Here is a 27,255-nt window from a genome sequence, read left to right as displayed (position 1 = left end):
AACGTTATACCGTGCATCGGTATTGCGGTAGACTAGAAATTGTACGAGTTGGGCTTATTATTGTTTAGGAATAACTGGGATATTTGCATCACAATTCGTTTAAAAAAATTATTCAACAATTTACCTTCGCATACTTACACGATTTTAAAGAGAAACAGCATGGATTCATGTGACCAATGAAACTATAAAAAAAAAAAAAAAAAAACACTTCTTCTCCGATAACTTATTTCTTTACCTTGATATACTTCTGAACGATAAAATAAGAGAGGAAAACCGCTCATTATATATCATTGCGTGAAATCAAAAAAAAAAAATGGAGACGACTGGCTTACGCTGGTTGGAAAATGATTTTCTATGGCGTAGAAAGGTTGTTTTATTAGCTATTTAAAAATTTTTAATTAAAAAAAACGTTGATTACTCCCACCGAGGCACTTGGAAACGAATAATGGAGCTTCTCGGTACCTTCTGAGTCCCGCCCTCGTACGTATTGTTTACATTCAGGGAAGATAATTGCTTTTTAAATTAACTCGCGAAAAAAATTAACATACCGAATGTTCCCTCGGGGAAAGGAAATTAGAACTCCTCAAATGCGCTGCTCCGTCTTGAGCGGCAGATCCGCGCGAGTCGAGGGAAACGTGTGGGAAATACACAACGTTGGAAAACTTAAATTCCTTGGAACTGCGAGGCTCGATGGGGTGCCGGACGGAATACACGCAGCTTTGTTTTATCACCCGTCAGCAATTTCTTTACGTCTCGAACAAACAGGTATACAGACGGTTTTCATACTTGAGGCGTGTCACGGAAAAAACCAGCCAGCGTTTTCCGCTGTATATTAAACTTTCTTTACCGCGGTATACCGACGGGTCTGCAGTCCGTATACGCGCACCTACTTCATATTTGCTTACCGCGGTTTTCTCCTCGCCGAACTCCGCATACTCGCTGCACTGGAAAACCTGCGGTGTATTTGCCTCCTGCAGACACTTCCCTCTGATTCATTACTCCGCGTTAACCGCAAATTCAACGATCCGTCACATACGCGAATATATGTATAATTGTGTGTATATCCACCATTGGTATAAAGACTTTACCAACTTCGTGGGCCACTAGCCATCGTTTCAATCAAACCATCGCATCGTAATGAATGCATTCAATTTTGTTTAACGATACTGTTCGGACCAACAGGAACAATGATCGTGAATTTTCTAGTCCCTTATCCGTACTCGGTACGGTTCAGTTCGTATCACCTGGTTAGTTCCTCGCACCAAACGACGGATGCCTGAATCGAATGAAATACTGTGCCCCGTTGTCCCGCTGCAGTTTGGAAAAAAAACTGTCGGTACCTACACGGAGAAGTTTAACGTTCGTTCTAGGAAAGTGAAAAAAAGCTGATCCTGTTAGAATTTTTATCTCCACTAGCCAGGCAATTTTCCCCGAAGAACTTATATCGTAATTTCAGAGTGTCTTGAAAATCGCTTATAAACTTAATTAGCTGATCAAGAATCTTCACCCGGCAGCGACAATAACTTCAAACGGCCAGAGGGTCATTGTTTCGCTATAGAAATTTCAAGTATTCTGACAAGTTTCGTCGTCCTCTATCCTGCGGACGACAATTACCGGCTGCGGTCACCGTGGCGAAGGATATTTTATCGCGTAACTGGCGGCGCCCGGAGAGCTTGACAGTGTTTTTGTCAAAACCACGATAGGAAAGACGTGGGAGGGTAAAGTCGATAGTCTAGACAACGACGAGCCCCAGACAGACATTCACGCACTTCCATTTCACTTGGACACCCTTTGGCCACGCGGGCTCGTCGCTCTTTCTTTCCTGATTCCTTCATTCACCGGTGGTCGAGGAGGTTTGAACAACTGAAAGGCAGCGAAGCCGGCCCTGCAAGGGCTGCCGCTTTATTGCCGCACTTAAGCAAGCAAGCTTGAATATTTGATTGGCAATCTCGTGGTTTTAAAAAGGTTCGAAGGAGTGGCTGGTTAGAAAAGGGCAGGGGCAAGGTGAGAGGAATACCTACCCTCCACCCTCCACCTATCTATCTACCCTGCCTACCTACCTCATAACAAGCCGGGCGCTACTCCGACCAGAATCCTCGCTTTCGCGGTGTCATTAAAACTTCCAACAGTTCTCTCCTTCCAACCCCTCGACCTCCCAACCCCCAGCTCTGAGCCGACTCCCTCTGGCCCTTACTCTTCGCGGTTTCTTTGCCCCGTAGAAAACGGTTCAGCGGTTAAATTCCTACCGTTCGTTCGTTCTTACAGCCGTTAAAGTCTGCGCGCGCGATTTTGGCTCAGTGGTGGTGAACTTAAAATTGTATTTCGCGTAAGATAAGTGACGGGAAGTTTTCGAATTGTAAATGAGCCGCGTATACGCGCCGTTACCTAATCCTGTCCCCCCGCCGCAAATATTCGATGCTGCGGGCCCGGATTTCACCCGCGGGTTTATACCCGGACCTCTCGAAGTCACGCTTTCCAAAGAAATAAGCTGACTTTTCAGTTTTTACTCACTTTTTTATACGGTATTATAAGTGAAATACGGACGCTCTTGGCGTTCGGTATAAAAAGATTTCAAAGTGCTTCCATAAGAAGGTGGTAATATTTTGTGTTGCTCGCACTGCCCGGAAGTCATTTGATCTTCGCTCCGAAGAAATTGCAAAAAATTTTCTCAGTCCAATGGTTCTTGTTTTTTTTTTCTTCTCTCTCTCTCTCTCTCTTTTTATTTTCATCGAAACGGTACTTCAGCTGACGTACCATTTATTTCCAACACCCAAATCGAAGCAGCTTTGATACATTCTTTTCCACGAGCGACCCTCCAAAGTGAGAAACACTCTCTGATATTTGGAATGTGACCATCCGGCTAACGAGGCATTCCCGACTGTTCCTGGAACATATCTTGGAAAATTCTGCCGTCTTGGAAAACAGCGAATGGTATTATTTTCAGTCGGTGTAAGATTTCACGCGTAACGAATTGGCTCAATTTACATTCAAACCCCGCATGTTTATTCTACGATACGATTTCACTACCGGTAGATCGCGAGAAGATTGCGCCTTTGAAGTCGGGAACTCGACACTCCATGAATAATAAAACCTTGCCTGCTCTTGGCATGTTTCTTCAGGTGACGGTCGAAGACCACCATAACCGCTGAACGCGAACAGGTGTGTATAAAGTAACGCACGTTCGCGGTGCGAATATAATTTCGTCGCTGATTTTACTCAGCCGGAAGAAGTGCCGCAGCTCCTGCTTCCGCAAGGCCCATTAACAAAGGCATCCACCTTTCCAAGCATATCGATGCTCGTCTAAGATTCATGGAATTTTCTTCGTTCGTAGTTACTGGCACTTTGAACCTGTCTCAAGTAACCAGCGTAAACAGCCTCGACTGCATTGGATATTAATTCATGAACCGATATACCTACCTAACAGTCTGCGGCAAACAATTGCTTCGCGGTTTGTCAAAGCAGCCGCGTCTCTTACGTTTGCGGACAGATTGGAAGTTGCGAAATTTGATTGTTATTCGAAATGAACTTACCGTCTGCCAATTGCAACCGCTTTGAGGTGCTGAGATTGCATCGCATCGCATCAAACGCCAGAGACTCTGGAGTGATTGAAATTTCGTCGAAACCACGTCTAACTAATTTTCCAGGCTGCGGCCACTTAATTTTTTTCTTTCGCGTGCAAAGTTTCACGCGTTATACCTACACGTAAAATCTCGATATCAAACCCACCGTGCCGACCTATCGTGTTCTCGTCTGTTCTTTTTTTTTCTCTCGTCGGTAACGCGATGCAAAATATACCGCGTCTGCGTCGGAAGGTTCACCCCTAATACCAACAATCGTATACAGGATACATATTATAGCGTCGACTCGAAGTGCTAGTCCAGTGCTAAATTCAGCGGGCATCCTCAAGGTCTGGTCTGTTGTAGGCAGAAGGTGCCTGAATCTGTCGTCGAACTCGCCGGCTTTCGACTTCGTGCACGTAAGATGTATGGGGGTAGCAAACATGATACAGCGTCCTCCTAATGTTTTGTATAAATATTGTTGTAGCCAATGTTTATGCAACATGTTGGCGGACATCGCGGTGCTCGATGATAAAACTGCTAGGTAATTCCAAAGAAACACACTCTTTCATGAGATTACTCGAGCCAATCGATATGCAGCCGTGACAAACGGAGCAAAAGTCTCTCTGGGCTTATTGTTGGTCTCTCTTCGACCAGAGATAGGAAAAATTCCTCTTTCCGCGCGGTCTCTTCGCTAGCTACACGTTCCGCCTCTTGAGGGTTTCATCGTCCATTGTCAGCTGGTTGGACAGAAAAAAGAGATCTGAACGAGGATCTGTTTACTTTGTGGGCACCTGTTGTCGCCACCCTTCATGTTCCTATCATCTACTTTATTTCATCACATTCCACGTTCCCACGAGTTTCATTACATCTTCGTTTTCTGTTTCATATATATTTATACACAGGCATTAGTTTGAACAGATTATGGAACGCAGGGTTTCATTTTTATTTCGCTATTTTTATAGCTGCTAATAATCGGATTCTGCTGGTGCATGCAATTGCTGTTCGAAGAAATCGTGGTTTCTTTTGAACGCATTGGTTAGTTATTGAACGTGAAAAGTCAGACACCTAGTGATGCTACCTAGTTGATACCTGCGTGGTGAAACTCAATGGGCAGCGACGAGCTAGGCTTTGAAACCCGGCCGGGTTGAAACAATAGTTGGCTCAATGCCTCGTTAACTACGCATAATCCGCAAGTGGGAAAATGAAATGCATACTGTGCTGGGAGCTTTGAGAAGCAACAAGTGACACCAAAGTGACATTCCATCCGTCCTCTGGTCCTGGAAAGGTCCCCTCGCTCTTCCCACACTCTTTGCATACATTCGCAGAAAGTGCATGAACACCAGTGTACGTATGTACGTAAAGCTTTATTACGTTTCGCGAGGGTCGTTAAGTTCCGTATTTAGCTTATATAAGTTAAATTCAGCACCGGGATGTTATCGCATCCTGTTTCTCTCTCTATATATCTCGTAAAACTTGTTTTTCAAAACGAATGGCTGCAATCCTCATGGTAAGAATTAAGCCGCTTGTTGGTACACGCTCATTGGTTTGATGCGTGCGTGTTAAATCGCACCATGCGGCAGCGGTTTGTTTGCGCTGCAGCCGTTAAACGCTAGGTCGTTTGCCTTGCGTATTCCATTTTGATTTCGCATTTTGCGAGCCAAGCCAGCATACGTAATGTACTGTGAATCGGCGATACACCAGGCAGTCCTCCTCCCACCCTTCGGCGTGGTAAACGTGGTATCCATGGGGGTAGGGAAAACGACCGAGTCACACAACGTGCATATCTCATTATTTATTGTCTCGATATTTTGCGGACCTTCACGCGTTTTATTTGTTTTACTCAACTTTGTTCCATTCGTACCGTTTCCTCTGCGGGCATGCAGCTCGCGGCTCTATAAAACTATTTGTAATTTTACGCTCGGTCGGTTTCACGGTATTTTCAACGGTTTATGAACCACGTATCGCGGTTCGATGCTGCTGATAAATATGGTCGAATCGGTTCTTTTCGTCTTTTCCTCTTTCGCATAGAAACTCCGCTTCGGTTCAATAATAACGGCAGGGACGATCCAAGGTTTTCATCCCGTGTTACGGATCGATTTAACCCGTTGCACGGTGAAATATTTTACCGATCATAAAAATTGCGAACAAATTGTTGATCTTCTACTATTTCGATTTATCCTCTCAGTTTCCGAATTTCATCGCTATGACAGAGACGTTCTTGCTTTACTGAATATTGTGGCAGCTAAATTATATAAACTTGGAATTTTCGCCATTTGGTCAACGGACTACCTGATAGTTTCATGTTCGATAGATGGATTTTGCGGAATTAGAGTTTAACAGCTTACAGGATTTGTCGATAAAATGTAAACGTTGATACGAAACTCTGTTGTGGCGAGAGAGGGATTGCAGGTTTTTGGAGGGACATAATTTTCGTGCATATTATACGCGCTCCGTGCAAACAGTATTTGTACACTGTTCAGTCATATTCGCTTTATTTATTGTATTTAATTAACGTTATATTCGCTCGCAGGTTGTTACCAATACTCGGATCGCAGAAGTTTATTTTCTGCCTATAATTGCATCGGCCCGTGCCAACAGAGCAATCGATTATTCGCTGTACGTTTGCTCCTGTCAAATACAGGGTAGAAAACGAAAATGCAACAAGTTAATTGGGTTTTTCCAACTGTCCGACAAGATTGTAAGATTTTTTTTTTACCAGTATATAAATGCGAACGAAATATAAAGAATATTCGTTTACTCGCCGACGTTACCATCTCGGTGACAAGTTACAGTGACATGCAAGTAATTTTAGCGTTAGTTAATTGTAGATTTTATTATATCTCGAAGGGTACCGGATTTTATACCCTCTTAAACATTGAGGCAATTTAATGGGTCCCCTCCCTTCCCATAATCTGTTTTCGTACATTTGCTCAGCTGTAACGACTGAAAGAGTATTACCCGGGGTTAAGATCCTTCGAATTAAAATAAGGTCGTAATTTCTTGTCGCGAGATCTGAAACGGAGAAGGGAAACGTTTTTGCCAACACGGCTCGGGTTCAGTTTTTGAGACGCAGGTAAAACCGAAAAACCCGTCGGCCTTATTCCAACCACCACGGTGTGAAACCTTGCGATAAAAGCGTTTAATCCTACTCGAGTTGCTCACTTCCAGTCCGCCGCCGTAATAATCCACTCGGATTTATCGCGTAAATATTGTATACCGAATTTTCCAAGAGTCAGATAATTCTAGAGAGTATAAATAGTTGAGCATTTTATGAACGCAGCAAAACGCGGGTACGACAAAGAGAGTGAATGAAAATAATTACAAGCGTGAAACGAGCCTGCGAATGACCCTTCCGCTGAGAGGAAAGCTCGGTAGGTATACGTAAGCTGCAGGTGACGGGAGGATACTGCAGAGATAAGTACTTCGTTCACTTTTTGTTTCGGAGAGATGAAAAATATGTCTTCCACTCGGAAGGAGTGAAAAGGCGTGACACGTTCTCTGTAATTTTCTCATCATTTGTCATTATGATTGTAATTATTTTTCAACCCTGACTCTCTTATCAACAAGCAGCTTGATTCGTGTGCGGGCTGATTATAATGTTGATGAAGCGCGTTTTCCCCGGGACTGCGTCGGCGTTGAGGGGAGGAAAGCTGTGGCGATGGGGTGCAGAGGAAGGCTTGTCCCGCGGGAGCACGATAAAGCTCCATGAAATTGCTCGAAAGCCACGGAATTTCAATAACACAGCGACTGTCAAGGGAAGCCACCGACAGGTATTGATCATAATTGAAAATAAATCTACTCTTCTCTTCCTGGGGATTTGCCTACTTGGCATTCCGTGGAGTTCTACGCCGCTCCTGCCGGTCCGTAATTACATTTGGCCGCCTGCGTGAATAAAAAATACTTCAATTAATTGCTTCTTCGCCGTCGAAGAAGGTGCAAACAAGCTACGTGTAGCGCACGCTTAACCAGAACTTCAACAATTTTATCTCACCCTCATTTTTCCCCTTCCTCTTGCTCTCGCATTTTTTCATCCGACCAGATTATTCAAGCAGCAGGTCATTCGAATAATAATTTTTTTAACCGCGATATTTTGGTGACCATTGATATCGACGCTTCCAATTATATCGAGGTCTTTTCGATCAATTTATACGTTTCGCACAGCGCATGCACGACAAGTGTGTACCGTTAATAACGCTGCAATATTTTCTTCGGCTTCCTTCCCCTCTTCTGTTTTCTTTTCATTCTCGTTCTTTTTTTTTCTGCCGTTATACCGTCTGAAGCAATTAAGCTGATTCTTTCCGGGCCAACGAGACCTGAGCGAATCTGTTCGGCCCAGAATTCTTCGCCCTTTCCCTGCGAGTTTCGAGAGAGGATGATGATTGATAACTCAGCTGCAAAATCGCGAGACCACGCAGCGTCGAGGGTGCTCGTACACGCATACAAACACACGCAACCGGTGTTAAAGCAATAATAAAAATACGGACGAAGCCTGATGTTGTCGAAATAATTTCCTCGCGAGGAAAGGCTTCCTAAGTCTATCCATCTCAACAAAGAATGAGTTGACTTTTCCGCGAAAACCAATTATCTTGACGCTAATGCGATATAACAATTATTAGAGGGGAGCAGCGCGACGCGGTTCTCTACACCTTTTCATTGTCCGTCAGAGCCTTGATTGATACCGACGATTTCGACGGAGATCCCATTCTGAACTTAGAGTGGCTCAAGTTGTTTCAGAGATTGTTCAATCCGTTAAGAAGATTACGATTTCCATGGCCTGGAAATCGGGGACGGTGAAACTCGGGGGCACAATTTGCGAGAAAAATGATTGTCATATTTACCTATTCCCGGCTATTTTACTCGGCTAAAGTTATGAGAAACGAGAGAGACGAGTTTGAGAAGAAACCCGGAGAAGAAAAAATGAAATTAAATAAAGAAGAAACATAATAGTAATACATTTTTTAAGCTCAGTGAAATAACGAAAATAACTTGGCAAACTTATCAAAGGATCTTCCAGCGGTCCCAGGAAATACTTTCCGCGAAGAAATAACGATTCGTCGACGTACACAAATCTTGTATGTATACGTATGTATATTATATACAATATTTATACTCGTTGGAAATTTCGTCTTATGAGTTTCGCCGCATTTGCTTAAACCTGAAACCGTCGACAATAATTGTCTTACAGCTTTCGAAGTTCTGAGCCGGGAGGTTTCCACCACTGCGAAATTTGCATCCTATTTAAAAAGCAATTTCAGTTTCTCGATGTCCCAGCGGTGAATCGCGGCATCGACGGGCCGACAGAGCCGCAGACAGCCGCATGTATTCCGGAAAATACGATGAAATTCGAACCGCCGGAAAGCTGGATCCTGCAGGAGTTGGTCGTTGCCGGTTCAACTGGTACCAAGCCAAACTTGTTTGTAAACTAATTCTCCAACAACTTCCTGCCGATGCAAGCGAGCGTGGGACCACGTTACGAAGGATTAGGTGATGATTAAAGGACCCGTAACACTACCTCGTCTCAATATACTACACCTACCTTCCGTCTAGGCGGATACCTGCCTGTCTGTTCGTCCGTTCCTGTTTGACCCGACTATGAATTGAATTACATTCGGGTCAATCCTATTGTATCGGGAAATTGGACGGAGATGAACCATTATAATTTACCTCGTTTCTCCTAAGTTTTTTAAACTTACGTTTCCCTTGGGATTGGAGTGGATTTTCTTCCCGCGGAATTTCCTCCCTGAACTGAAATCTCTCGTGACGTGTGAAAGGGTGCCAGATACGAATTTCCAAAATTTGGATAATGTTAATCACACCACTATTCGTTCGCCTGTTAGGCATTAACGGAACTGTGTTTGGTTGGGAGGTTTTTTTTTTTTTTTCTTTAAATCATCTGCGAATTGATACCACCAAATTATGGGTGAGACGAAGGTGAGGAAGAGAACGTAACGATATGCCGAACAATACGACCTCGGAGAATAGCATTACGGAAGAGAACATTTCAATTACCGTATATTTGGAACTGGTTCAAGTTGACGCGTGCTTTGGGTTTACCGTGCGAGGACTAACCGTTGCGTTGCGCGTTACGGACACACCTTGGGCTTTCCCTTTATCCAGTGAAAAGGCTGAAATTAAGAGATTCCGCTAGGCTTACAGCCAGCCTGATCAAGGGGTTTACAAAGTTAGCGTGGAAATATGTTCGCGCAAAGCGATTTAGCCACACAATAAATCACCGGGGTGATTTAATGCCATGGAAAATTTACCCGGAGAAATACGTACACGCGTTTGTTACAAATGAAAATTAGATTTTCCCTGTAACGCCGGAGGTGAGAACCCACGCAGCTTTCAGATTCTACGGATTACTGAATCCCGATTAGGTACGCGAGGCTGCCAGTTGATACAGCCCTGGCGTGAGGTAATCATTTTTTTACGAGCTGGGACCGTGGCTGGAGTAACGGGAAGACTTAGGATCGGGGAAACGCTTGCGGCATCATTCGAATAAGAGCACCTTTTCGGGTATGTATTTGCTCCCCGCGATGCGTCTCGATGTCGAGTGAATAATACGGGTTACTGTGTGAAATTGCTTGTCGGAATTGGCAACAATTCCAGCCCACTACGGTATGGATTGGATGATATTGGACCGAGAGAAGTACGTCGGAAACCGCGAACAGGGGACCAAACATTTTCCAGGACCTGATACTTCCCATCGAAATTGTATTACCAATACACCGGGAGGTGGTAATGGTGATCGTAGGTTCGTATGCTTTTATGTATCGGTACAAGTATGCACACGCGCACGTGACAATGGCGAGTATAATTCCAGTCCGGCGCGACTGTGTCAAAGAGAGAAAACGCGCATTGGCGAAGGCGAAAGGGCGGTGAGGGAGTGAGAAGTATCCGGGAAGTGGCGAAAGGCGTCAGGGAGATCAAATTGCTCAAAGACCGAGTAAGAGATAGCATAGGGTCGGGAATGCGCGATTGTTTTCAATGAGAGTCGCATCTCCTGGGGTTCGGAGTTCAAATTTCAGGATCATTAATGAGCTCGACGAGACCCCGCGGAATTCAAGCAGGTACCTCAAACTCCGGACTGCAGAAGCATTCTTTCTCTCAACGATCGGTGTGTAAATTGTTCGCGTGAGTATACGATTACCAAAGAGCACCTTGGTGAAAGCGAAGATGTACAGTGAAACCGTAAAAGCTTGGGTACCAGCCCCGATTCAACACTGTTGAAATTCACCCCTTGATCTATTCAATATGAAACTTGCGACGAGGATGATGTATCGCTGAAAATCTAACTCCGGTCTGCTGATTGCGGATAGTCGCGTGATGCGTGATGTAGCTATTCGTCCTTTGGTGAAAAACGGTTGCGCGAACCTCGTCTGTGGTCTCTGTGGCCGTGATAGTGGCGAATCTCCGAGTCTCTCAGTGGATCTGCGTCTCCGCTTTGCCAGGAGGAGTTTCCTTTTCTCGCGGTCGGTAATTATTCCTGGCGGGGGATGAAAGCGGACCAGACAAAGTGCTTTCAGTAGAGCTTCCTTCCTATTATCCATGCACGCCGGTTCAACCGTTCAGGCCCCAGCGCTTTGCTTATGAACCGGTATTTATGATCAAGAGCTTGCAGCACGTGGAGCGAATATCCCCGCAGGGTAGCCTGGGTTACTTTATAGTCGTGAAAACGTACTTACCACGTTTGCCTATACCTCGATGAAAGCCCCCAGGAGACAGTTGAACCGTAGCGAGATGTATTTCGGGTCATTTAAAATGCAAATTGTGTGGACATGTATACCTATGTATATGAGAGAAACAAGAAATGAGGAGAACTAGAAAAAATATCATTCGTTTTCCATGCCACGCCGTAAGGGGAGATAAGTGTATGGGACAATTCTGCCCGACCGTTGCGGAACACTTTGGTTATTTTCATATTATATCCTACGCAGAAGTGGTGCATTCCGGTGAATTTTAGTTTTACCGCGACAGAGTTTCGTTCATCTTATGAAATTGCGAATTCTCCCGCATCCTCGAGAAGCTACAATGACATGCAAATCCGCAGGCCATTAGCCATCTTGTAAAGGTCTCGAAAGCACACGGATAGTTAGACGTGGAGGCGTATAATAAAACAACTAGATGTTCGCATTGCCAGACGAAGTCCCGTCTGATTCTACCCGGTGTCAACATTCCACCAGACGTTTTTGCTACCTGGTGGAGACTCGAGGGTGGAGATGAAAGTTCACCTTCTGTCCCAGCTGCTCATTATGTGACGGTTTTTTGCACCCTTATAATCTTCAAAAGGCTGCAGTTATCCGTTCAGGGTAAAAAGAAACGAGACATAGTTTTATGGGATTGTTTTACAGCTTCGAAAAAATCTTCAGAGAATTTATGGAATATTTCCACCAAGGTAAAGCAAAGATTGACGTCTAATTCTCGTGTTGAGAAGAGCGGCCGGAGATCAGAACAATTCAGCATGGGTAGGAAGTTGGCTAATTGTTCGTCGGTTCGAAATACGGGGAGTAACCTCCGTAATTCCCTTTGGCTCCTGGTTCACCATTCTCTCTTCTGTCCCGTTTAAGGTAACTTCGCTAAATGCCTGAGAAGGGCTGAACAGCGGAAGGATCCCTGGGTGATATCCGCCGCCTCTGTGGTGTTAGGGCTCGGTAGTGTACCGTATATTCGGTTCGATATGCAGCGGCTTGAAGGGAGCCGTCAGAGCCGAAGTCTAATTTGGAGGAATTCATTCCGCTGCACAGGACGTTCCACCACATCAAGTTACAGGCTTGAGGATTCGGCAAGCAACAGAATTTGAAAAAGCAAATTCAATCGCTGACCGAAAACAGGGGATTTATTCAGGAATGTCACGAATTTCAACAAATTCCAGCGAACGGGCGTGAAAACGAGGGGCGAAAAATTCACCGTCCCTGCTCGCGTTTATTCCGTATAACCGTGTTTTTTTACACTGCCATTTCCTGTTGTTAGCTCCGAATTTATTATGCGCATACGCCCAGTTCCGAACTGTACAACCTTTCTGGATGGACTTCAATATCTCAACGCCACGATTTTCGACACACTTGCATTGCGCCTGCCCGGGCTGTCAGTCGAACCTTGAATGATTAATTGCGCATCTCTTGGAATGGAAGACGTTGCGTTCCATAACGTGCTAAAAGTCATTTATTCCCACGTGGCAGGAGCAACGCGCACGGTGCACACATAAACAGCGTATTTCACGGTAACTGTGCACGTTCTTGAATTAAACGAAATTTACATTTTATGAAAAATTAGTTGAGGTAGACAAATATTTTATCTAAGATTCTGTCTGGTTAAGTCTTGTTGAATCGATGGTTCCACGCTTTCCGATTATCTTTATTCATGCGTATGGTGGATACACTTTTCACATTTTCCTTGTCATGGTGGGGAAGCGTTCAATCTCCATTTGCGTATTTTGAAAGAATTAGCTTGAAATCTACCTCTTGGGTTTGCTTTGCAACAGAAGACTAAGCTCGAATCTAAAACTGTAAGGTCGGATCTAAGGGCGACGTTGCGGCTTTACATTTGACGCTTGAATCGGCTGGAAAGACTCTTTAAAATTTATTTCAAATCCGTGATGTACGGTCTAGTTTCACGAGCAGCCACAATTCAATTACGTTGAAAGTAGATGCCGGGTGATCAGATAAAATGTTACCCAAATATTCACGCTTCAATTCGAAAAGTAACTCGTGTCCTTGTAACTTCGTTGACGATAATTTGAAAGCCATGGGAAGGAGCAGAAAGTGACGCATTTCAAAGGTTGCCTCTTTGGAGGGAAGAAGCTGCAAAATTGTGTGTACCTAGCCGCAACAAGCCAAACGAATTTAACGGGCCTTAATTCACAAAGTCAAAATTTCTCTTTCAAACACAAGGATGCGGTAACGGTGCCCTCCGAGAAGATTTCAAGCCCTTTCTGCAGACATGTAAATTATCAAAGTGGTGAAAAATTTCCAGTATATAAATATCGCTGTGATTTTTATTGATAACGTGAACACCCGTGTTCCTCAGAAATGACGTATCAACTTTTTTCCCGATACGATCAGATATTATAACGCTGTTCGAATTGATACAGTTTAAACGAGTCTGGCAACTCTTGGGTAGAATATCAGTGAAAAGTTTTACAGCTACAATACAACATTTCAGTTATTTCAGCTTGCGAATTCATCAGAAAAGCACACGGAAAAACTCCCCGGAATAATCAGTTCGACAAAAGTTAGGTCGGAATTCAAATTTCTTGGAAAATACAGATCCTTATCATCTGAGACTCGAGATGCTGATTAGACTTGGCCGAATTTCATTTCACGCGGACTTCCCCTCTCAGCGAGTTTCATCCTGATTCGCTTTAGCTTCGAGAGCGTCGGCAATTAATCTCGAGAGACACGCGTCTAATGTTCCCCAAGAGCTGCTGATGGTGGAAATGCTGTTTGGAAGTTTTACTTCTTACGGATCGCACGTATGATCTATAATATATGAACATGCCACGGAAATTTGAAATCGATATTTGAAACAGCTATGATCCTTCTGTGAAACTGATACCGAGTTACCGTCGTCCAGAAATGAAAACAGCTTAGCAAACGAGACGGAAGTCAAATATGGTGGTATGTTTGGGGTGTGAGCGTGTAGTATTGCAGACATTGTGCCTTTGAAGCAATACATCTGTATAGATCAAATCACCGCTGTATGTATGTTATATAAATATATCCTGTTTGTTGACACACAAAAGTTGATTGTAAATTGTGAATTATTTACAAGGATCGTATGCACCCGGACGCTGTGCGGTGTTCGTGTGTTTTTCGATCCGGCTGATGGTTTGTTAGTGTATAGTTTTATTTATTTTTCACCTACATCGCAGTGGAAACAAATGAAGAGATCGCTGTAGTTTAGGGCAGTGTGATGTCCGTCGAATAGTATTGCGAATTTGAAATCGGCCCATTGGCTGTTTTTCCTGCAGGCAACAAACATTTGAATTCACCGGATTACGGAACATTCTATAAATATTCATTAAAGGCTGGATAACAAATTTCACGGGTTTACGCCGCGCGGATTGTCGGCTGCAGCTAATCAAAGTTTTTTTCTTCTTTTTCTCTCTCTACTCTTGTTTTCTAAAATTTCTATTTTTTTCGGTTCACCCTCCGCCGTGTTGCTGCAGGGTACGGAAAATTCATATTCATTATGCGAATGCATTATCGCGTTGATCCTTTTTGGCCCGCTTCGTATAGTTAGGGCACAAATTACCTTCGCTCCACTTGCCTAAATTAAAAGATTTGAATTAACTTTGGAATGTTGCCTTTATAATACAGACGCAAAGAGAATCGCAAGAGAATAAACAGAGTGGTTTCGAGTTTACCAAAGTCGTTGAAAATTCGGCACGCGCTGGAAAACTCACCTCCATTTACGTTAACCTTATTGTTAGTTGTAACCTTCACGTTTGAAAATCGGTTTAAATGTCAAACGTTGCCTGTGTTCCGGCCGCGAGGACGCAATGCAGTATGGTTGAGAATTAGGAGATGTAAGAAGTGATTAACATAGCTGCGAAGCAGCTGTTCCCGTATCCTCGTAGGCCAGAGGGAGAAATTCACCGAGTAAGTAATCGGACTACTTCCCAATGCTGCGAATTCAGCGACCCCCTGTAACTCCCACCCCTTTTCCACCCTCACCCCGACTATCCTGCGTGGGTGGATCCCACGAGTCCTCCAACTAGATTTTACGGCGTACCAGGCCAGACGTTCTCGCTACCGGGTACCAATAAATTTCCCGTTAAAGGCCAGTACGAGAAGAGACCGACTCCGTGCACCCGTAAGCAATGCAAAATAGACCGAGTTCGAGGAGCTCGGTTAACGGCCGGTTGTTCTTTTATATACAAGAGTCGGTCTAAAACCAGCGGGGAGGGGGGAGGGGGGAGGGGGAAATTTTCCAACTGAAAATTTGTTCAAGCATCAAGGATAACACCGTGTAAATTGTGAATCACGAGATGCCGTAGGTTGAATTTCAAACGCGATGGTCGAATTCGGCTTGAATTATTGAGGGGGAATCGAATGAACGTCAGTTTGGGATCCCTACTCGAAACTCGGGTCTTGACTGATCTCTTGCCCTAACCCTTTGGTGTCGAAGCAATATTTCGTGGATTCGCCGGGTGGCTAGCAATTTTGAAGGTGCTTTGCAAGATGGATTTGGTGGTTAGCCGGAAACAAATTAAGGGAAAATAACTGAAGATTAAGCAACTGTGAGAATCGGGGTAAGGCTTTTTGTTGTAAAATCGGGCAGAGAATACGTATACACGTACGAGATGCGTATATTTATTTAGCTCCTTCAGGGAAATTCCGGATCTCTCTATGCCGTTATGAACTCGCTAAATCCCTGCTTCGGAGAACGGCGGGAAGCTAGCGTGAAGAGCGCGCAGCTAATGTCACGCGTGGAACAGCTCCTCAACAAAGTTATGTATAAACGACTTGTTCTCTGGCGCAACGCCACCGAACAATGCCGAAATATTACTCTCTGGAAGGACACGAAATTCGTTGTACATTTAATCGAGCATGATATTATCCCGAGGGATACACAATCAAGCAAAAGTAACGCGAACCTTCATCGCTACGATAAATCATTCCGATCTCCATCTCCCGGTAATCAACCACTGGCGCTACTCGTAGACAGCGCATGGATGAAGAAAATTTAGCGATTCATGGTACCGCCGAAGTTTTGGTGCCAGTGGTTGGATGGGTATCGAGACGTGCACAGACATTTTGCCGGACAGTTTCCAGGAGTGATGAATGAAGATTTAGTTTTGCTGTCGAATTATACGTGAGTAATTAGAGAACAATTACTCAGGTCAATTAGCTCGAGGATGCCCAAGGGACATCCCTTAATCGGCAAACCCTTGCTAAACGCTGTCGTATATTTTGATTACATTCCGAAGAGGGAGACGACGGCCAGGTATCAGGCATTAATTGTTAATACTTGCACCTTCGGCGGACCAAAGTGGAAAATAGGAACTACGTAGTAAAGAAAATTGTTCCCCTCGATGAAAAAGCTAAGATAAGGACGATGCCCTCTCAGTTCTATTGAAAATTATTAGCTCTTCAAGTGAAAAAGTACGGTTTTATACTCACTCCTGGTATAACGTATAAAAGCATTCACTCACGGTGGGTTGCTTGGTGTTAGGATACCGGTGAATGCGGACGGAAGAAAATCTAGCTGGAGAAAGATAGGAAAAGAAAAATATACACCAACTCATTTACAAGATGCAGCGCGTTTATCACCGGGACGGAACTCGTCTTAATGAGAAACGCAGGAGAATGCAGAAGCTCGCGTGAGAAGAAACGTACCGCATTACAGCGTTTGGTTTTATCTTCTTTGCCTACTAACTTTATCCTCTACCACGAATTAATGGAATCGAAGTAGCTGCGGTCGGTGTTCGATCAACCACCTTGATGAAATTAAACAAATTTACAACGCCGTTTTGTGTTTTAACGAGAAGACGGGAAATGTAAAAGAAAAATTAAAGTCTTACGATACTTCGTGAAAAATTAAACGCCTCCGATAGAATGATATATATACATAGTTCTTAGTGAACTATAATGAAATCATTTTGCAATTCTTCAGGGGATTCATCAAGCTTCTTGATTACGAACCTAGGCATGTTCCAATTTTGTACTCTGTTGACTTTGTTTCAACGGATTTACCACTTTTTCGTATTCCATCACACGATATATGTACTTCTTCCAATTACGCTACACAGAAGTTCCGCAAAAAATGAAGAATCATTTGCCAGATGTAAAAGATCCGATTCAATTGAAAAACGATTCATTTTGTACATACAATACGTACAATTCTGATATTGTGATTGATTGTATCGGTGCCCTGCGTTATAAGATTTTAATCCTTTCTAACCCGCAGTTTCAATCCGTTTTCATTTCCTGGAATATATAAATTTACTTTCGGATAGCGGTATCGATTCGCAGTCGCTGATTGGGTTTGCACAGTGAGTATAGAAAGAAAAAAAAAAAACCGATATCCGATATAAGATAAAATAAAATTCCCGCAGAATCTCGAATATCCACTATTCGAAACTCCGCATAATGAATCAGGACGTGATAATCTGCATATTAATAACTTCAAAGTGTACTTTTAGGAGTGACGAGCTGCTCGTGAACTATACTTCTAATACTGACCTTTTAAAGAATCATCGGGGATATCAGTCGAAACATGAGTAAATAAAGAATACTTAAATGGTAAATTATTAGGGCAGAAAATGGGTGGAATTATGCGGAGGAAAACCGTGATTCTAGCGAACCTCGTTATTTCATACAGATAATACCAACGGATAAACGTACCGGGCTTGTGTAAACGGAGCTGTAATATGAAATTGATAAGGACCGATACTAATAACAATTAAATGTTAACGATCCCTAGTTAGCTCGTATCGATAAACAACAACACACCAAGGTAATTGGTAATTATTTTTCCCAGTTCTACCTTCGATAATTCAGTGTTGTTGTTCTTACTGTTCTCTTTTTTTTGTGCTGATTTTTTTTCCACCATCGCGGAGACATTGTGTTTCAGAAATAACTCTCTATTCAATTCGCGTGATGTTCGTACTTGGAAGGCTATATTCATGCAATAATTGCCATTGTCGCAAAAAAATGTAATGAATATTCATTCTATTTGAATTTCATATGAAAATTAAGTAAACGGCATTGTGATCTCTGCATTGATTTTAATATGTTTGAATTTCCATTTTCAATACTGGAAAGCGATTATCGTCACATTTGACCTTCTTCCGTTCCGCCTATTTACTTGCCTTGGAATCGATACGTGACAGTCGACCTTTCGTCTCCGAGGGATTGGAAAAAATATCATATCTATTACTACGGCAAACAAAAGCCAGACGCACATACAACTTCGGGGTTCTCTCCTTATTTGTTAGCTACAGTGTAACTGCTTTCATATATTGGAAAAAATATACGTAACGTTGGCTGAAGCGTCGACTCGATTCCTGTTTGTATTTTGAATTCGGAACGCGGAGCATGTATATAAACCGAGACTGCAATGAAGTTAGACGTTTTGTTTCAGAGTTTCGTTAGTAGCCGAATTTATTTCGTACCTTTTGTTTCGAGCATAATAAACGAGCAAGGGTAAAAAAATACATAGTAATAATAATGAATGCGAGACATATAATCGTGTATTTTGTACAACAAACACGACGTTGATACCCTACTCTTTGTTGCCAGTTACTCAATTGAAAGTAATTGAATTAATTACGAACAACTGACCTCTTGCTACCCGCTCTAGTGTGAAAAAAGTGAGGAAAAACGAAAGAAAGAAGGAAGAACGTATAAAGTAACAGATCAACTGCCGGAACGAAATTCCCGTTGGGATTACTCTCAGATAAAATTAAAAACCGGTAATTTTCTTGATTCTATTTGATTATCCATATGCATTTTTTCAAAATTTGAACTAAAGCTTGCGAACATTTCAGTGTTCGGAGTGAAATTTGAATGAATTTTGATGAACGAGTGCAGTTTGCACGAGCCGGTATGGATTTTAAACTACACGGAATCTACAAATTTTTTTTTAACAGTGCATATCGTTATTTACGCGCCAAAAGAATAATGGTCCAATTCCTCGTGGTGATGAGATATTAGAACAAACCTTTATTTCTTTAATATAAAGAATGAATCTCTCATTTTCCGGTTGTGATATGTGGATGAAAAATAATTTTCTACTGTGCGAATTTCCACCATCATATTAAAAATTAGATCTAATATGTATACACACACACTCTATATACGTACTTTTGACGAAATCGTGGGACTGATGATTGTACATTTATAGACAAAACATCGCGATGATTTTATCGCTGACAGCGTCGCTGTGTGGGAAAATAGCAAAAAATACTAATTAGCCCGTAACGAACGGAGGTTAACAAATGACATTAAGTTATTGACCCACATTTAGTACGAATGCACTGTATGCAGGTGGTCAATTTACATGGCGAAGGTATAGGCAAATTGACCCGCGGTGAATAACCTGCAGACATCGGTAACCAATGATTCAGTTACATCGGGGTGAATTATCAAAATTGGATTCTGCCCTGTATAAATTTGTTAAGCGAATTAAGGCGGGCGCGTATATGCATGCAGTGGTTCAATAAATATTTTCACACTGGTCAACGAATTTTGAGTAATTAATGAAAACTGGTCTACCCGGATTAACATTTGTAAGTCACATTGAATATCCCCAGGGATTATTCATGCGAGGGCGGATAAGTAGGGACGTAACTGAAATCTGCGAGTTAGTATTTACATCCGAGATTTATGTATAAATTTTTTTTTATTATAAAATATAATAATACATAACATTTATGATATATTATATTATATATATATATATATATATATATGTATATGTATGTATAAGTATATACAATTTATTTTACGGATAAACATATTATCGTTATACGAATGACTGCAGCCGCTGTATCCAACAAAATACGAATAGGTCTTAGGGTCGGTGCCATGGATTTTATCTCCTCGCATTATAATATTTATGTGTATATGTATGTATATCACACTCTACGCCTAATGAAAGAACAGTCGTTCCTGCTTACACGTGCGTTCCCCCTTCGAGGCATTTTATTTATCTATTCATTTATTCATCATCCCTGTACATTCCGTACTCATGTTCTATGTAAACATCGAGATAAGCTGCGTCGTATTAATTCAGTGCCGAGGCACTCGAAGAACGCGCGATTTCATTCTCGCTTTACATCTATTGGCTTGTGAGAATTCCATCCGAGAATCGCGCCTTGATCGCTTCGTTAATTTCGCGCCAGAGACGGAATTCATTATTACACTGCCCAAATAATCCGATTCTCGTCTGAAAATTTTAACGCAAAAGTCGTTCTGATTTTTTTATTAGCTCTTTTCGTTCGTTCTTTAATATCGGGTCAATTCAATTGCGTCGATTCGATTGATTGCCTCTCGATAACCGAGCTCAGCTTTAGCGAAATACAGATAATAAAGTATCATAAGAGCGCTCGTTCCAAATTGATAATGGCAATGGAATAGCTATTTTATCGCACACACACATATAAATGTATGTATTCATACACGCACAGAGCTTCCACTAGTCGATTGAATTTGAACGTTCGTTGATTGGTTATGGCAACGATCATCGGCCCAATCTATAACATTATTAACGGATATTGTGGATATAGCGAGTATCACGGCATCTGCCACGCTGCTCGACGTACCTCGTATGCATGCAGCCATTTTGTTTAAACATCGCGGTGTACCGAGCTATGCATTCTTTCGCAAACTTCGAGAGCAAGTTTCACCCAAAGTTTGAAGACTTGTACGACCTGTCCGCAGGGTTGAAATAGTTTTGTTCGAGTTCATCTCGTTGCGCAGAACCGTGTGGTTTCGTTAAACTCTCGCCGTGCTTTGAGGAAGAGAAAGATAACAGGAGTAATGGTTGTTTTCGATGGTTATGTGTACTTTATTTTTGAATTTTTTAAATACGTATGAGGGCGGGGTTGAAGTTGTGAATTTGAAAAGTTTTCGAAGCGCTTAATTCCGAATTATTTGCTGGCGAAACTCGAAGCAAAGAAATCGGACTTTGAAGAACCAACAAAGTTTCGAATGGTCGGAAACCCGACGGCTCAAAGTTCCGAAATGCAAGATTCCAAAAATTCAAGCTACGATAGAGCAGAATTCCGAAAAATAAAGTTTCCATGGAGTAATGTTCCGAAAGTTAAAATATACTCGCACAGCGTAGTTTACTCAACGAGTGGGTTTAAAAAATCAGAAAAACCGAAAGTCAGAATGACCAGGATTCCGAACGTAAAAATATAGGAAATCCGAAACAAATAAAGATCAAAGTGGTGAAATTTCAACAAGTCAGAAATTCATAGAACTGAATATCTTCGATCACTCGGAATTTCGATGATTCTGATTTTAAAATTTTCTCATTTTCGCAGTTTCGGAACTTTGAGCGTCAGGTTTCGGACTATTCGAAACTTTGATGTTTTGTCGTGGTTCAATTTCCTTACTTCAAATTTCACGACAAAATACTTGGGAATTTGGCACTTTTGGAACTTTTTAAATTGGGAATTTCAATCCCACCCACCTATTATATGACCGAACGCGTGGCGCGATGAACGCATTTAGCAGTTTCAGCGGAATCTATTCGATTACCTTTGCAAACAAACAGTTTTGGCAGTTAGCGCGGTGTGACGATCATCGTACTAATTGGGTACATGCTGGCAGAGATACCGTGCCCCTGACTCATCACATGACTATTGCGTTTAAACCAGAATACGTACCCATGTCGATATCTAAATTTTGCAGTAACTGGGTCGCGGTAATATTCCTGCCTTTGAACAAAGAAAATCGATGAGGGATAGCTTACCCAAATGCACTTTTAAGAATTTACAAAATTAACAACAAATCTACGACACGAGCATAAAATCCCACCAAATCAATAATGTAGCGTTATTTTTTCCTGCCAAATAATTTGGTTGAATAAAATTTTACTGCCTATGCACGTAAATTTAATTGTCATTCTGGAATTTCATTCGATAGAGCACGTCGGCACGGTGATAATAAAACCCTGCAGCAAAATTGTTCGAGGCTTGCGGACGTTGTACCGGAATTGTAAAAGTATCATTTGAAATTTATCGTAATGGGGCGCGCTGGTGATAGAAAAAGGATTTAAACAGTGTGTAGGTGGAACGCGACTGGGTTTATCAAATTGTGTTTCGATTCAACAGATTCTTTCCAACCGTACCAAATTCCCCCGTTGCAATTCGTCAAGTTTGTTCGTATGAGAATAAAAATGGCAAGGCTGCTCACTGTGTAGAAATAGTTAGAGAATCGTTTTTTGTCATATTTGCATGAAAGTGAGAAACGAAGATAAAATCTTCATAAGCCGAATTGAGCGGCTGGTTCTATACGCAGTCGAATAACGGGTAGGTAATATTTTCAACCCTGCAGTTCTAGAACGTAGAGTTGAGGTATTAGGGAATTCATTTCACCCTGTCGAGCATACGAGCAGGTACGTAGATACGTCCAAGTCGGATAAAAGATACGCGAGCTTCCTTTGAAAAAGGTCCTAAATATTGAAACCCCTTTGACCGAGTTATACGTATATATACGTTTCTCGCAAAAAGGGGTAATCTGATCAGAGCTGCTAGGCGGTATCAAAGTAAGATCACATCAAAGGGATAAAAATATAACAGTCATGCTTGTAAATTTCTATATATACATATATATGCATGAGTTGGCACATTTATAGTTACTTTTGGCTCTTGATACAATCTGCAGTTTACTTTTTCTGAATTATTTGAAAAAATTCACCCACAATATGTTGTATATTACACTGAACTACGTACAGTTATTTTTTGCCTTAGTAATCATTATCAGTTTATTTACAAGTAACCAAATTTTATACTCAACGACAGTCCGGCAGAAAATTTGTTCTGCTGTATTTTTATTATTTTTAAACTTCAATCTTATTTATCATATTATAGTATGTACATGTATAATATTTATTAACGTGCTTTTATTTATTTTTTTTCTGCTCGTTTAATTATCTAAAACTTAAATGAATATTATTTTAACATAAAATTTTATCGCCTTAGTGTACAAAAGACTTGCACGTATTAACCCGATTGGTTGACGATTTATCAACTAATTAAAAGTCGTGTAGAAGGTTTTCATTCCGAAGAAGAAGACAGCCCCGCGTAAACGCTCATACACAATGACAGATGCTTCAACGGCTTTTGCAGTCTTGCCACGTGTTAATTCAATTCAATTTTTCTAGTCATCCACGTGTCTGGAATCATTCAATTGTCATAGCCTCTCCAATTCTCCATTCATAATTAATAACGATTGGTAGTTCAGTCTTACTCGTGTCGTAGGAAAATGATAATTTTATGAATTCTGTTGGTAAACGTATGTGTTCGAGCAAGCATATGAAAGGACGATTCGATATCCTTTCCATTAGCAGCTTGAAGTGGATCATATAGGTAGGTGATATACGCGAGAAATCTGATACCTGTCAAGCATCAGCAATACGGAGTTACGCACACAAAACGATGATAATTGATATTCGATTGGCTTCTTTAGTATACCTTTTGTCCGGCTGCTCGATCGTACAATTTCTTCGAATGTTAGAGTGTTGAATGATTGATCGATAAGCAGGCGATTAATACCCGGCCCTTTGTGAGTTTTTCGGAAATCTATTTTTGTGTTTATACGTAGTGGCGTGTATTACGAGCCAAACAATTAGTAGTGACCTACTCGATTACGCCCTGGTCTGATTATCAATTAATTGGTGTTCAAATGTACCGAGAATTCAAAGATACAATTGTAACGCTCTGAAATAGCCATCGTGCAGGTACACGAAACTGCGTAATTCGTTAATAAAGCACATATTCCGAATTGATATTCAACAGGACGTATCGAAGATCCGAGTGAAAGAGTAATTGGTACTGCTTTGTTATAGATTGATTACCAGGGCTCCTTCCATTTGTAAATTATCCGCTCGCGGGGCTTCGGAGGGTCGAGAGAAGATGTCTTCCCGTCGAATCGTACCTGCGGATAATGGAAGCGTTGGGAAAACGGTGGAGAACTGGGGAGCCGAGAATCGATTGGATTTACAAATTAGAGGGATATTGGATCCTTTGAGCCGAGGTGAAGGTGGAGCGGATATTCTAAAGGCCGGAGTATATACCTATCGTACAACACGCATTATGGGTATAATGCGTACACGTGAGTAATAATTTATTGTCGGATTAAAACGTGAGGGGGTGGAGGAAGGAGGCGCTATTAATTAATCGTTGAATGAGCCCAGGGCTCCGGGGGTGTGTGCAAAAATATTCGTCGTGGTTAACGGTCCGCGCGATGCACGTGTACTCCATGTGTGTAACAAGTTTACGGTTACCGTTGCCCACTAATCTTTAGTTGAACGATAAAGCTGGTACTTGATCCTCGTTAAGAAGCCTTAAGGTTGACTGCACCGATAGCTTGCAGGAACTACTACCCAGCCTCGGAAACTACCCTAGCAGCCCTGCACGTAACAGGGACATGCACAGTTGCTAACTCCGCCAGAGGATCAGGGGTCGTGTTCGCATCCATTATCCGCGCTAAGGAGTACCGTGAAATATCCTGCGACGCGCTTGCGAACACCCAACGATCATCGACGTCGATAACGCATCGAGATTGCTTCGATATCGGGCGGAGGACACGGTTCATCCCTGAAAAAAATTGCCGATTAACAAATCGTGACGAAGGAGAGGCTGGTGTCCTTGACTTCGATCTCGGGGGGCTGGGCGTAGGCGTGGATGGACTGGGAGTATCTTGATTGTCAAATGCGCAGGGGGTGAGGATGCGAGGGCTTGTGCCTCGCCGCGCAAAAGCTCAGGCCGAAGCAGAGGAGCAGCAGGGCGACCGAGCCGAGCAGCAAGTGCGCGGACCACGACACCGAGCACTTTCCTGAAACAGAGAATCGTCGTATAAGCCGGGGGCTGCCGGGTCGAGGAGACGACGCCTCGTCGTAATCCCCGCAGGAGGATAACCAAGGGTCTCGCCCCTTCTTCTCCTCCGGGCGATTGCCTGGCTGACACAATGGAAAACTGTCAGTCCGCGGGTTACCATTTCCATACACCCGCATGCAACGGGGAAAATATATTTTCACGACTGTTGTGCAAAGCGAGCGTAAAAGACACGCGGATAGACGGACTCGATACGACCTCCGTTGTGATCCTGGACCGGACAGCAACGCACGGTTTTACTGCAGTGTGCAACATTTTCGGCGTCGTCACCATCGTGACGGCGTGCGTGTAAACTCACCTAAGTTATAGACGTTGGCACCATTGCCGCACGATTCTCTGACCTCCCGGTTGTCCCACCCGACTGGGTACATTACGATCCCGCCGCACATCATCACGGCTGTAACACGGTAATCATACATTTACGCGTCGTTGGTTCCAGGCCGTCGTCGTCATCGTCGTCGTCGTCGTCGTTGTTGTTGTCATCACGTTGGCAAGGGCGGTTATTTCGGGCATATTTTCGGGATGCAAATCACTTGGAAACTCGGGTCTAGAGTTAATGCTCTGAAGACTACTTGACTTTGGAACCGCTTATCGTTGACTCGCAGTTCTCTCGCCAACTTGTTTACTTCGATTAAGGTGGGTATACGGCACGTCATGCCGTGATCCGCTTATATTGAAATTAGATACGCGAACCGAGTAACCAAGTAACCAAGTTACAAGTTTACATCCCGCACATGAACTCGCAAGCGGTGATCGTCCTGTGCCGTATACCTCTGTATAGATCCCGTAATACCTTATACGTTGTTACGTCTACAAATTATTGGGGACAGGTACTCACCCGCTAGAAGCTGCAAGGATCCCAAGGCTCGCGTCGGCCTTGTCATCCTCAGGATATGCGGCAGGAACGAAGAAGCTGCCGCGAGGAGAGTCAGCGTTGTGATCACCGCCAGAGCCACTCCAACCCCTATCGTCACAGTGCTGGCCTGCCACCAGGCGCTGGGTATGTCCCAAAAACTGCACGCGCCAATGGATGCGATCGGTCATGTATGAGTATTATGTTTCGATCGTGCAGTCCGAGGATTAAGTCGAGGAGGTCGAGGAAACAATTAAGGATACGAGGATCTCCCGACCTTTTAATTAACCACGTTCATGTGACGATCATTGTTTATACGTCACGCCGGCGTATCTAATGACCAAGAGGGGGAAACATCGTCCTAGGAAAATAATTTAGGGGATGGCTGACTCAAGGACCTCTGAATCAGTTCAGACCCTTATTCACGGCGTTGCTTTAAAACGACTTCTTTCAACTTGACGTACCTATGCATGAGGGCAATTCCGTGGCAATTTCTCTTCGTGAGTGAATAATACAACGGTATTCGTCAAGTTGAGTACTTACAAGCCGGCGTTGAAATCTTTTTCAAGAAACTTTATTTCACAAGCATACATCATGTACATTTGGATAGTTTTGTCGGAGATTTATTTCACTTTTACTGTTGTTCGCGTCATCGATATTACTTCAACGTTGAATTTTTATTGTCTCGCAAAGTACGTGACGGAGAAACAGAGCAACGGAAACAATACTCGGATGCAATCCGATAAATCGGTTCAAATTCCAACCTCAATCTAACCAATGCTTTTCTTACGTCATTTTATAAAGATTTTTATGGATGAATAATGCATACTGCTTTTCTGCTCGATGGACGGTGGATACAGTGTACAAATATTCTTTAACAAAACTTTAATGCAAATTCTTATATTCTCCGAGGCTCTTTGCAGGGTTTAAATAAGGCGACAGAATTCCGAAATTCTACATATACGGTATAGACTGAGCTCGAAGAAATCGCGTGTAACATAAAACCATGGGAATGATTCGTGGAGTCATAAATCCGCTAAAAGATATGTCACGTTCATTTGAAACTACAATTTTGGAATCAGGCCGTAACCGGATCAGCAGCCATCCCTCGAATTATAAGCCTAAAGGAATCTCAATACGTGTAGCTTGTGGGAAACAACGGCGGACGATTATCGCGGAACTAATTCGACCGATGCCCGTCATCGTGTTTCTTTCTCTAGTCTACGCCTTGGCCTGCCTGTGTGTGTGTGTGTGTGTGTGGCTACTTTTAG

General features: G+C 42.7%; 1 protein-coding gene across 2 annotated transcripts in view; it reads right to left on the bottom strand.

Annotated features, from left to right (window-relative positions):
* Nucleotides 1-27,255, bottom strand: part of LOC107217131 (arrestin domain-containing protein 17-like) — a 132,306-nt gene that overhangs the window by 100,783 nt on the left and 4,268 nt on the right. For both annotated transcript variants that reach the window (XM_046744328.1, XM_046744329.1), the window contains one exon: nt 25,970-26,145. In XM_046744328.1, the coding sequence (XP_046600284.1) occupies nt 25,970-26,145 (176 nt within the window). The remainder of the gene's footprint in view (nt 1-25,969; nt 26,146-27,255) is intronic.

Source organism: Neodiprion lecontei, chromosome 6, assembly GCF_021901455.1.
Source record: "Neodiprion lecontei isolate iyNeoLeco1 chromosome 6, iyNeoLeco1.1, whole genome shotgun sequence".
NCBI lineage: Eukaryota > Metazoa > Arthropoda > Insecta > Hymenoptera > Diprionidae > Neodiprion > Neodiprion lecontei.
The sequence above is the reverse complement of the archived record's forward strand: the minus strand, read 5'-3'. Positions and strand labels throughout refer to the sequence as shown.